General features: G+C 52.4%; 1 protein-coding gene across 1 annotated transcript in view; it reads left to right on the top strand.

Moving 5' to 3' along the window:
* Window positions 1-10,299, top strand: part of KCNK5 (potassium two pore domain channel subfamily K member 5) — a 40,552-nt gene extending 30,253 nt beyond the window's left edge. The window contains exons 2-5 of the mRNA XM_518449.7: window positions 3,294-3,405; window positions 4,521-4,687; window positions 4,944-5,112; window positions 7,514-10,299. Of these exons, the coding sequence (XP_518449.2) occupies window positions 3,294-3,405; window positions 4,521-4,687; window positions 4,944-5,112; window positions 7,514-8,379 (1,314 nt within the window). The 3' untranslated portion in view covers window positions 8,380-10,299. The remainder of the gene's footprint in view (window positions 1-3,293; window positions 3,406-4,520; window positions 4,688-4,943; window positions 5,113-7,513) is intronic.
* The last annotated feature ends 2,114 nt before the right edge of the window (window positions 10,300-12,413 follow it).

Below are 12,413 nucleotides of genomic sequence, written 5' to 3'. Positions count from 1 at the left end.
CTTTTGTTTGATGTCTCCTTAGCACTTACTAAATGATTCCCAAATCACAGGTTACCTTTGGCACTAGCATTTCCCGGGGGGAGCATTTTTGGCCTTGTGGGCATGGTTGTCCTGTGAATTGCAGGGCATTTAGCATCTCTAGCCCCTTGCCTTCTCAATGCCAGAGCATCTCCCATCACCCATTAGAATAAACATAAGAGGAGGGCAAGGATTCCGTCCGTTCACTGCAGTATACTCACTGCCTACAACAGTGCCTGGTACATGCAACATTCCTCCTTAGAAAGCATTTCCAGACACTTCCAAAAGGCACTACCACACCAGTGGAGAACCCCTGTTCCAGACATACCTTCCACAACACCCGTGATGGATGCTGGCTACCCTGGTCTAAATACTTTGCGTTATCAGAAATTGATTACTACAAGGAGTAGCCCTTTGTAGACTCATTATCCAAAACAGCCACCCCATCTCCCCCTTGGACTTTGGCCTGTTGGTTAGCATATCATGTGAAGTCTGACACCCAGAATGAAACAAGGTGCCCCATATATGGCCTGACCCTGCAAGCAACAGTGGGCTTGTTACCTCCCAGCCCTGGATAGACCTGGAGTTGACATAGCCTGAGATTGCATTTACTTTTCTTGTGACAGCAGGACAGTAGGATTACTGTTTGTTGATCCATGGTCAGCTAATATCCAGGGACTTTTCCCTTCAATCCTCTACCAGTCTTTTCCAATCCAAAGTATAAGACTTAAACATTTAAGTGGATACTTGTATGTTGTTGATTTTGGCCCCTATATCCAGCCAGATGATTTTGAATCTTGATACTGCCATTGCTATGTGTTAGCTATCTTCCCATCCCATCCTTATCCCCAATTTTGCATCCACTGCACATTGGATTAGTAAACCATCTCTGTCCTCACTGTGCTATGGTTTAAAATATTGAAGAAAGCCAGGCCTTAAGCATGATGGTGGAGACTCAGTCTGAGTTGATAACGATCAATACCTCCTAGGGTTGTTTATCCGCCTTTGAATGGACCCAATTAATCCTGGCTCCACTGACATTTCTGTGTCTTGTCCACATGAATTTCTTTAAGCCCATCTGTTAGCTGCCTTGCTGATATCTAGATGGATTACATTCCACAGAACTTCAAGGCTTTGCAACCCTTTGAAAAGGAGATGCACTTAGCTGAGCATGACTTGTTCTGGGTGAATCTGTGCTGGTTTCTAGTGCCCACCACTTCCTCTTCTGCATGTTCCAAACATTCTGCTCTCCCCATTTTGAAGTTTGCAAGAGTTCAGGTTTGTTTTCTGAATTTCTAGAATCCACTCTTTTCCTTTTTGTGAAAAATGGGAACAGCTTGTCTTCTGACATCTTTCCTGTTCCCCATGATTCCATGGGGATGACCAGAGGTAGTGCTGCAGCCTCGCCTGTGGTCAGTGATTCAATTATCATTTCAAGATGTTCTTGTATGTTCTTATATACTCTTTTCTTGTAGGCCGGTCCCATTCAAGATCGATATCTGAGGTAACAAAGGTAGATGCCAAAGGAGAGCTGGGTGGTTCCGCTTTCTCTGCCATCTGTTTAACATTAACATGGCCCTGGTACTTCCTCATTCTCTTGCTCCAAACAGATTTGATGTTTTCAGAAACCCATTGGATGGTCCTTAGTATTTGTTTTAGCTCTCCTGTTGGCCTGTTAGTATCTAAATGTCCTTTAGCCATTTCACATTGAAATGGTCTGGCCAGCTAGACAGAGAGCTCTCTGAGGGCAGGGGCTGCCTTGGCCAGAGTTTGATGCGATGGTCCCCACTTTCCACTATGATGCTGCACAGCCTTCATAGCCTCGGAGATGCTGTGAAATGCCGGAGGAGGCAGCGCAGTGAGCTGTGTGGTTTGATGGTCTGACAGACAAGCGTGCCATCATGGAAAATTATTTGCAGAGTGTGCAGATCCATTTACACAGGCCGGCTGCTGCTTCTGCAAATTACACTTTCCTTCAGAACAACCCACCCATGCCCTTTTTTCCCCACCAAACCTCAGTCATGCCCTGGGTAGGTTAGAAACAAGGTTTTTTTTTGTCTCCCTCTGTTTCCATCCCTCACTCTTCTGTCTCTTCTCTCTCAGTCCTTGTCTTGGTTTTTATAGGCAGTTTGGCTGAATGCCTAGCTTCTGGTCTGCATGGCCTACCCATCTGCAGGCCCTCCGTGGGGACAGGACTTGAGCCCCAGATTTAGAGTCCCTTCTTATATGACTTCTGGGGTCCAGGCCCTGCCAGCTGATAAAGCCCCACAGATAGGTTGGAGCCAGTGGTGATGGCAGAGTTAGGGCCTAGTCAGATGGAAACAGGTTTGCAGCTGTCAGTATTGTAGGAGTAGATAAGTTCCCCACACCTCTGCCCCACCGCTCCTCGCACTCTCCAGGGGGACATCCCATCCCCAGGTGGCCTCTCACCTGCTATCCACAGTTACTGGAAGCTCTTTGGGGATTGATAGCACAGTTATGAGTCACCCTGAAATGTACTCACCCTCTGATCTGTCCCTTCCCAGACAGTTGCTCAGCCCAGGGCAGAGAGAGAAAGGGCTACGGGGAAGGGAGGGAAGTGAGAGCCCATAGGGGAGAGGGTACATTAGAGTCCTAGGCTGGGGGAAAGGAGGACCTGCTGATTTGCATGCCCTCCAAGGACAAGTCAACAGGGCACTGAGCTGATCTGAGCAGGTATCCTACAGTAGGCTGAAGGGTATATGGGGGGCCCCTCCCCAGCCAACCCTGAACAAGGACCTGGTCTCTGCAGGTAGAACACCCTCCATGGAGGGCTGGGTGGGGCACAGGGGACCTTCTTGTGTGTGTCTGCCTCACATGTGCTTTTTTTGAGAGGCAGAATTAATCTAGTGCAGTGGTTCTCAAAGTGTGGTCCCTGTCCACAGCATCACCTGGGAACGTGTTTAGAAATGTTCCTTCTAGACCTCCTAAATCAGAAACTCAGGGTAGTAGGGGCCAGCAGTCTGTTGAACAAGAATTCCAGGTGATCCTGGTGCATGCTAGTAAGTTGGAGAAGCATTGACTCAGTGAAAGAATGAACTTTGGAGCCAGATTGCCTGGGTTCATATCTTTACCTTGGGTAAATCAGGTAACCTCTCTGATCCTCTATACAATGTTTCATCTGTAACATGGAGACACTGCCACCTTCTTCTTGTGATGACTATATGAGAATGCTTACAAGGAGTTTAGTGCAGTTCTGTCATTCAGCATCTGTTAAGTGTGGCCTCAGCTCTGACCTTTACTGTTTCTCATTTTAGGTGGTATCTGATGCTGCAGGACAGGGTGTGGCCATCACAGGGAACCAGACCTTCAACAACTGGAACTGGCCCAATGCAATGATTTTTGCAGCAACCGTCATTACCACCATTGGTAAGTCTTCTGGGACCTGTAGGACACCTACATCCATGCCCTAGCTCCTCAGAACCTTTCTAGAAACCCAGCTCTGGTCACTCAGCCCTGTTGGGGGTACAATCAGATCAGTTGCAGGCTATTCTTTTGATACTTTCTGAGGGATTTATTAAGTCCTTGGTAGCTGATCATGCCTGGGAAGGTTTCCATGAGTCTTGACCTGGGCTCTTTGAGCAGAAACAATGACACAGCCTCATGGCCAGAGCCGTGCAAGAGATTAACCAGACTGCTCATTGCAGAAACCCAGATCATGACTACTTACCAAGCTGGGTGTCTGTTTCAGTTCTCAGGCTGCATAGCCAACCGGTCCAGAAGTTTGGCTCAGAACGCAGCTTCTTCTCTTTCAGCATTCTGTGAGGTTGACTGGGCTCAGCTGGCTGGTTCTTGCTTGGGCTCCCAATGCAGTGGCAGTCAAACAACGGCTGGGCTGGAGTCTTCTGAAAGCCAAACTCATCTGATGGCCCAGATGGCTCCTCCCATCACAGATTTGACAGTTGATGCTGGCTGTTGGCTGGGAGCTCAGCTGGGGATGAAAACACAAGGCCTCCGCATGTGTTTGGGAACCAAGGCGAAAAGCAGCAGGCTTCTTAGACCTCACCTGTCCAGCGTCTCTTCCGCTGCCTAGACTGCTTCTATTGTCAAGCCACTAAAGCCCAGATTCCAAGGGAAGAGGATTAGACGACACCTTGATGTGAGCAGTTGCATAAGAAGGGAGGAAATGGAGGACGGCTATCTTTGGAGACCATCTACCACAGTGCTTCTGGGGAATCTACACAGAGAGCATGTCTTATAACTTGCACAGTGGTACCATATAGACTAGTGGAAGACCTGTTGACCAGGCTTAGTCCCTGCCTTCAGGGAGCTCCTTGTATGATGGAGGAGATACAGCTCATGTCATCATAATTGCTTTATCAATGATCATGATCAGAGTATGATCAAGGGAAATATCATTACTTAAGTACTGGCAATAGATCAATATCAATTTATCTTAGAGAACGGGCTGTGTGTGTGTTGGAAGCAAGGCCCACTGGTTTGACCACCCCTCCTGTTTTTGGCCTCACTCTCTCATTCCTCAGGATATGGCAATGTGGCTCCCAAGACCCCTGCCGGTCGCCTCTTCTGCGTCTTCTATGGTCTCTTCGGGGTGCCGCTCTGCCTGACGTGGATCAGTGCTCTGGGCAAGTTCTTCGGGGGACGTGCCAAGAGACTAGGGCAGTTCCTTACCAAGAGAGGCGTGAGTCTGGTATGTCCCCTACCCTGGGTGTTGGGCAGAGATGGGGGAACCATGACAGGTGAGGGGAGGACAGGAGGCCTCTAGGAATTGGACCAAGGGTGTAAGGACAGATGGCAAGAGGATAGTTTCAGAGCTCCTTGCCCTCCTGGGTCAGGCGGGGTACCCACCTAGCCTCTCCTCTAGCTGCCTCCCTGGCCCTCTGGGTGCCTTTGCTGGGTTTCCAAGTCTCCACTATTCTCTGACTTGGCCTCCTGCTCCCCATCAGCGGAAGGCGCAGATCACGTGCACAGTCATCTTCATCGTGTGGGGCGTCCTAGTCCACCTGGTGATCCCACCCTTCGTATTCATGGTGACCGAGGGGTGGAACTACATCGAGGGCCTCTACTACTCCTTCATCACCATCTCCACCATCGGCTTCGGTGACTTTGTGGCCGGTGAGTCCCTGCCTCTGCCTCCCATCTTTTTCTGCTTCTTTGGTTTCAGTGCAACAGACCTATGTTGGGGGTGCCCTAGGTAGGGTTCCATGTTCTGGGCACTTCTCTTACCCAGTGGGATTCTCAACCCACTCTGCCATTTGCAAGAGGAAACTAAGACCCAGAGTAATGACAAAAAACTCTTTTCTCTCTGGTTCCCTTTCTCAGACATGGCCTTTTTCCTCCTCCTTTCCTCTCTGCTCAGTCTCTGATCTCCTCTCCCTCAGTTCTCCCATGACTCCTGAGCTTGGCTTCATGGGGGACTTGCAAGTAGGGCCTTCTGCCTGCATGGTTGGTACCTGCTACCCAGGGAGCCCCTGAGCCCACCAGCACCCCCTCCACGCCCTCAGCAGCCTTTCATCTTTCACAAGAGTGGAGGGAGGTGTCCTGAAGGCATGGCTCAGAGGCCTGGGGCTTTGTTCCTGCTATAGCAGCTTAAAGACAAGGGAGGCCTTCTCCCCAGCTGCCCTGCCCCCAGCCCTGACACTCCCTCCTACTCCTCCCCTGCTTAATCCAGGGAAGTGATGAGGTTCTTTGGCCCCTTTGTCTGAAGGCCTGTTACCAGCTGGCCCCAGCCACACATGTACTTGTGTTTGTGGCCTGCACAGCATCTTGGTTCTTAATCTTCTTGACACCCTGTTTGACCCTGTTGACCCAGCACCCGTGACCTCAACTTCTGCTCCAGAGGCCTCTGTTCTGTACCCCCTCCCTTTTGCCCAGAGGGCAGTGGGAGGCCACTAGCCTTGTGCTTGATGTATGTGGCATCTGGGAGCAGTTGGCCGAGTTGGGGGAGGAACAGGAAAGAGAGGCACAAACACTCCCCTGACCCTGCCAAGTCCGGGCCTGCTGTCCTGGGCAGTACATGTGGACAAGGCACAACCCTGCCATTGTCCAGCCCTTGAGGCCCAGAGCAGGCTAAGGAGGTGCCTCTGGTATTAGGGAAATACAGATGTACACTTAGCCATACTTTCTCAGCACCAGCAAGACACCAAACCCTGCCTCAGCTTTCTCATCTGTAAAATTAGTAAAAATAATAATTACTATTCATGAGTGTTGAGGGTAGGGCCTGGCTATATCAGTGTGTGCCCTCATTACTGTCATCATGAAACTCTGCTTGTGATTGAGAGCCTTGAGCAGGATTAACAGGACCACTCAGGGCACCTGCTATCTGAGCCCGGTCGTGGGAGGAGAACTGACCGGGCTACAGCACCTGGAGGAACCTCTAGTCTGATGAGAGAGGTAGCCCCCTTCCTCCAGGTCCCTTCTGTAAGTTGCTCTTGTATCTAGTCGAGGGGGCAAATGGAATACAGGTCAACATGCCTGTACATGTAGTCGTCAACGACATTTCAAATAATCCTGGAGTGTAGGGGAACCTTCAGAGCTGTAGGGGGTAAGCCAAGAAGGCTCCCTGCAGCAGGAGGGGGATGTGGAGCAGACAGAGCCCTCCTCCAGGTCAAGGGAGAGCTGATCTGAGGAAGTCAGGGAGGCAGACCAGACCTTCAATGAAAATAAAAATGGTTCAGTGTTTCTTGCCATGGTGGGTGCTTCCTGGGTCATCTCAACCTAACCACCAGCCTTGTTTGTAATCCACCAGTGTGAGTCTAGCCCCAGCTTGGAGGGTGCTGGGGGCTCCCTTGTGTAATATCCATGCATTCCGTTTTTAAGTGAACTGTATCATATATGCAGAACAGCTGGGGATGGTAGAATTAACAGAAAGGCAAATACTCATGAACTGTTTCTTGACCTGTGTGTCGGTTACATTGCCAGTCCCCCAAAGCCCCTTTAGCTTCCTTCAAAGAGTCACTGTCTTGACTTTTGTTTGTTTGTTTGTTTTGAGACGGAGTCTCTGTCTGCTGCCCAGGCTAGAGTGGCAGTGGTGTGATCTTGGCTCACTGCAACCTCTGCCTCCCGGGTTCAAGCAATTCTCCTGCTTCAGCCTCCTGAGTAGCTGGCCCGCCACCATACCTGGCTAATTTTTGTATTGTTAGTGGAGCTGGGGTTTTACCATGTTGGTCAGACTGGTTTCGAACTCCTGACCTCAAGTGATCCACCTGCCTTGACCTCCCAAAGTGCTGGGATTGCAGGCGTGAGCCACCATGCCTGGCCTGTCTTGACGTTTCTAGTTGAGGAAACCGAGACTCAGAGACAGGCTGGAGACGGGGATGGGGTCATGAATGATGGCAGGCCCAAGCCCTTGAGGAAGATGGGATAGTCCAGGGTCTAGAACAGGCCCCTTTCTATCCCACTGCACCCCCGTCCTGTGCTCTGGCCTGACCCCTGCTCAGATCACACAGCATTGGCCATTGCACATTTCCCGGGCCCTGCTAACTCTTCCTGACCTCTGGACTGCCTGTCCGCTCAGGTGTGAACCCCAGCGCCAACTATCACGCCCTGTACCGCTACTTCGTGGAGCTCTGGATCTACTTGGGGCTGGCCTGGCTGTCCCTTTTTGTCAACTGGAAGGTCAGCATGTTTGTGGAAGTCCATAAAGCCATTAAGAAGCGGCGGCGGCGACGGAAGGAGTCCTTTGAGAGCTCCCCACACTCCCGGAAGGCCCTGCAGGTGAAGGGAAGCACAGCCTCCAAGGACGTCAACATCTTCAGCTTTCTTTCCAAGAAGGAAGAGACCTACAACGACCTCATCAAGCAGATCGGGAAGAAGGCCATGAAGACAAGCGGGGGTGGGGAGACGGGCCCGGGCCCAGGGCTGGGGCCTCAAGGCGGTGGGCTCCCAGCACTGCCCCCTTCCCTGGTGCCCCTGGTAGTCTACTCCAAGAACCGGGTGCCCACCTTGGAAGAGGTGTCACAGACTCTGAGGAGCAAAGGCCACGTATCAAGGTCCCCAGATGAGGAGGCTGTGGCACGGGCCCCTGAAGACAGCTCCCCTGCCCCCGAGGTGTTCATGAACCAGCTGGACCGCATCAGCGAGGAATGCGAGCCATGGGACGCCCAGGACTACCACCCACTCATCTTCCAGGACGCCAGCATCACCTTCGTGAACACGGAGGCTGGCCTCTCAGACGAGGAGACCTCCAAGTCCTCGCTAGAGGACAACTTGGCAGGGGAGGAGAGCCCCCAGCAGGGGGCTGAAGCCAAGGCGCCCCTGAACATGGGCGAGTTCCCCTCCTCCGACGAGTCCACCTTCACCAGCACTGAGTCTGAGCTCTCTGTGCCTTACGAACAGCTGATGAATGAGTACAACAAGGCTAACAGCCCCAAGGGCACATGAGGCAGGGCCGGCTCCCCACCCCACCTTTGATGGCCTCTTCCCCCCTCACCCTAGGGTGTCCCGAGATGACCGGGACGCCTGGCCCCTGGTGGGGGGGCAGCCTCGGAACTGGGAGTGGGGGGCCAGGGGCCTTCCTAACCTTCCATCATCCCCAGCTAGATGTATGCCCGGGACAGGGCCTCTGTTCTCCAGCTGAACCATACCCTGGCTGTGGGGGCATCTGTCCTGAGCTTGGCTGGTGTATCTCACAATGCAAAGACATGCTGGCTGGCGGGACAGGTGGGCAGGACTGACCCTGAGGAGGCCTTGCCTGCAGGGTCTTTGCCCCACCATTTGGTGGAGTATCACACGGTTCTCTGAGGTCCGGGGCCTCAGCTGTTTAAGTTTACCGGTATTACTGAGCTCGGCATTTGGAGAGGGAGCTCTGAAGTGTCTGGGGAGGTACCGCTGTGCGTGGGGTCAGGTGTTTCGGTACCACAGCAGGAGCAGGGCCCGCCCCCATCCCAGCTGTGGGCCTGCCGGTCAGGTCGGGCACCTACTACAAACCGTAGTGGGGTGGAGGCTGCTGGAGGTGGGAGTGAGGAGATGAGGGCAGGGTCTCAAACAGTCCTGACTCACAGGGCCTGGAAACAAGTCCTATGTGGGCCTGGGGCCTGGGGTCCTCATCCTCCTTGTTGGTCTACTCAGGCCCAGCCCAGAGCCGTGTTCCCTGTCTCAGGTCAAGCAGTGGCAGACGCAAGGCTTTCTGTGGGCCCCCGAGTGGTAGGAGGGAGAGTAGCAGAGCATGGGTTATTGGAAGCCGGGACTGCTAGGGCTGGTGGCCAGGGAGCTGCAAGAGTGAGGCTCAGCTCTGGCTGGTTCTGCCCTTACCCCTCCTGCCCGCCGGAGAACTGCACACCCTGCCTGCTGGCCCCAGGACCTGCACTCCCAATCCTGCTGTCTTCTCCTTCCCTGTGCCCTGAACAAGGACCTCACTGCCCGCCTTCCCCTCCCACCAGCCCCCTTGGGCCAGGCAGGGTGAGGCCAAATTGCTCTTGGCCCACAAATGGGCGATGGTCAGATATGTGAATCAAGCTCCTTTCTCTAGCTAGTGTTTGATGTGCACGTGTGTGTGCACAGTGCGTTTGTGCACACGCACACCTGTGCACTCGTGTGTGTTTAAGAAAGGAAAGGATTTGGGCTGGGGAGCAAAAGATAATGTGAAACTGTTGGTGGACTCTCTGGTGAGGGGTGGGCAGAACTTGCTGCTACTAGAGTTCTTGGGTTCTCCATGATGTTCACCCTGGGGCTGGCCCACTGTGTCCTGAATGTTTTTGTTATTTTTTGTTTTATTTTTTAAACAAACTGCTGTTTTTATATACCTGGAATCTGTTGTTGGCTTCAGAGCCAGTGGTTAAAGAGCAGGGTCCCAAGGATTGGGAGGTCCAGTGTCTGCCCTCCTGCCCTGCAACTCAATTGGGCCTTTTTCGGTGACCTCATCCAAGGCCATGATGTCAAGGGCCATGTCCCCAAGCAGAGGTGGAGAAGGGGACACTGAGGTGAGCAAAAGCAGGAAGGGGCATCCACTGCGGGTGACTGGAGGCCGGACAGGAAGCAAGTCATCAGAGCCGCCCAGCTCCCTTCACTCTCTGCCTTCTGCCCCACTACTGTGGGGCAGTGGGGCCAGAGCCCACCTCCCCAACATGTGAAGACAGTGATGGGCACGTGCCCACACCCCCACTTCTCTAGCCGTTTGCAGAGGCTGCCACCCAGCAGGGGCCTGAAAAGGAGCAGCCTCGTATTTTTCTGTGAAATGTTTTAATGAACCCATGTTGTTGCTGGTTGTCCTGGCATCGCGCACACTGTATGTACATACTGGCAATGATGTCAAATGTAATTTATTTTAACATTTTTACAATAAAACATGAGGTGGACAGGCCAGTTTGGTGTGTGCTGTGTGTGGGTCAGGTTAGAGAGGGGTTGGCTTCTGGCCTCTGAGCAGCAGGGGAGCCTGGGCGCATCCACAGAAGATAGAGAGGACTCAGGACAGACTGATAAGAGGATTGGATGGTCTGGAGGGGAGAAAAGAATGAAAAGAGATGAAGAGAGCGGGGAGAGGCAGGCCTCTGTGGGGAGGAAAGGACGCGGGAGGAACATTGCAGTAGAGGTTTGAGAATCAGGAAGGAGTGGGAGGAGCAAGGGGAGAAGCGGGGTGATCATGGCAAACGCATGTCACTCACCACTTTGTCAGGCACTAAATGCTTGCACTGAATAATACGTGAGTGGACTCATTTGACCTGGCAAGAACCCTGAGAGGGCATCAGTACATCTCCATTTTATAGACGAGGAAACAGGCACAGAGAAGTTGCCTTGTGCAAAATCTCAGTAAAAATGGTGAGACTAGATTCAAACCCAGGCAGCCCAGCTCCTGTCCCCTCTACCACTGTGATGAGATGAAAAAGACTACCTGTGGTTTTGTGGCACACCCAACATCTCTGGAAAGGGCTCCTGTCTCCAGGTAGGTGGACCAGAGAACTTGAGCGAAGCTCAAGCCTTCTCAACTCAAGGGGTGGGCAGGAGATGTAGAGCCTGAGCGTGGGCACTGTGGACTGGAAAGAATGTGAAGGAAGAATGGAGCCAGGCTCAGCTGGGCATCTGTCTCCATCTATCTAAAGGGAGGCTTTGTCAGGCTTCAGCTGTTTGGGGACTGGCCCCTTCTATGACCATTTCAGGGCTCAGCACCAGAAAGGATGATTTCTGAGTTCATTGGAAAAAAAAAAAAAGTATGATTTCCGGAGTGAACCACATTTTTCATGAGGGCATGGATGTATTTACAAAGGATTATATGTATTTACCAGCCAATTCTGCAACGACACCATCCCTCCCTCTGCCAACATCACTCCCTCTTGCCCTCTTTCTGCTCCCCCCCACCCCTCTCCTGCCCCCATCACACACAGGTCCAAGGTTCTCCGGTTTTGCTTTAATCACATTCAGCCTCAAGGCAATAACAGTTCCATAACACTGTAAGCCCCACCTTTATTCAGCACTTGGCCTGTTCACAAACCCCATTGACAAACATAGCCCAGGTTATTTGGCCCATCTACAGTTGAGACGAGATCCTGGGGAGCATGACTTCCTAAGGGCACCCAGCTGGACTGAGGCACAGTTTTGAAGAACTGTGTTCACAGATGATAAAGCACAGACCCAAGATTGGGTGGAAGTGTGGCCTTGGGTCACTGTGGCCAGGGTTAGTCTGGAGCTTTCTGAGTAAGAGATGGGAGGTAGGGCAGCAGCTAGAGCAAAGGGTGGGGCCCAGGAGGCCTCAAGTTCCCCAGGGGTCATGAGCAGGGGAGGGGTACCATGTGGAGGCATGGGGAACATTCCATCACAGTCTGGGGAGCTATAGGGTGGATGGGAGTGGGGCCGGTGGAGGAGGCTGGCGAGTGGCGGAGGAGTGGCAGATGGGTGGGAAGTCACTGGAGATAACACTAGCAGGGAAATCCTTCTGTTGAAGTCATTGATGTTTTGTTGTTGTTTTTTGAGACCGAGTTTCACTCTTCCCCAGGCTGGAGTGCAGTGGCATGATCTCAGCTCACTGCAACCTCCACCTCCCAGTTCAAGTGATTCTCCTGCCTTAGCTCCCGAGTAGCTGGGACTGCAAGCGTGAGCCACCACGCCCAGCTAAATTTTGTATTTTTTAATAGAGACAGGGTTTCACTATGTTAGCCAGGCTAGTCTTGAACACCTGACCTCAGGTGATCCGCCCACCTCGGCCTCCCAAAGTGCTGGGATTACAGGCGTGAGCCACTGTGCCCGGCCGTCATTGCTGTATTTCTAATGCAGGGCAGAGATAATTGGATTGGTGAGATCTGGCGACTTGCTGGGGTCCTCGTGGAGGCAGCACTCCTCCTTTCATAGGCCCCAGGGCTCCATTCCCAGCAGGCTTCTCCGCTGTCCTAGTAAACCAGCACCTGCTCTCCACCAGCACCACCTGGGCTCTCCATTATTTGTTCCACTAATGTTTACTGAGCACCTATGTATCATTATCCTCATTT

Source organism: Pan troglodytes, chromosome 5 (assembly GCF_028858775.2).
Source record: "Pan troglodytes isolate AG18354 chromosome 5, NHGRI_mPanTro3-v2.0_pri, whole genome shotgun sequence".
In the NCBI taxonomy this organism is placed as follows: domain Eukaryota; kingdom Metazoa; phylum Chordata; class Mammalia; order Primates; family Hominidae; genus Pan; species Pan troglodytes.
The sequence above is the reverse complement of the archived record's forward strand: the minus strand, read 5'-3'. Positions and strand labels throughout refer to the sequence as shown.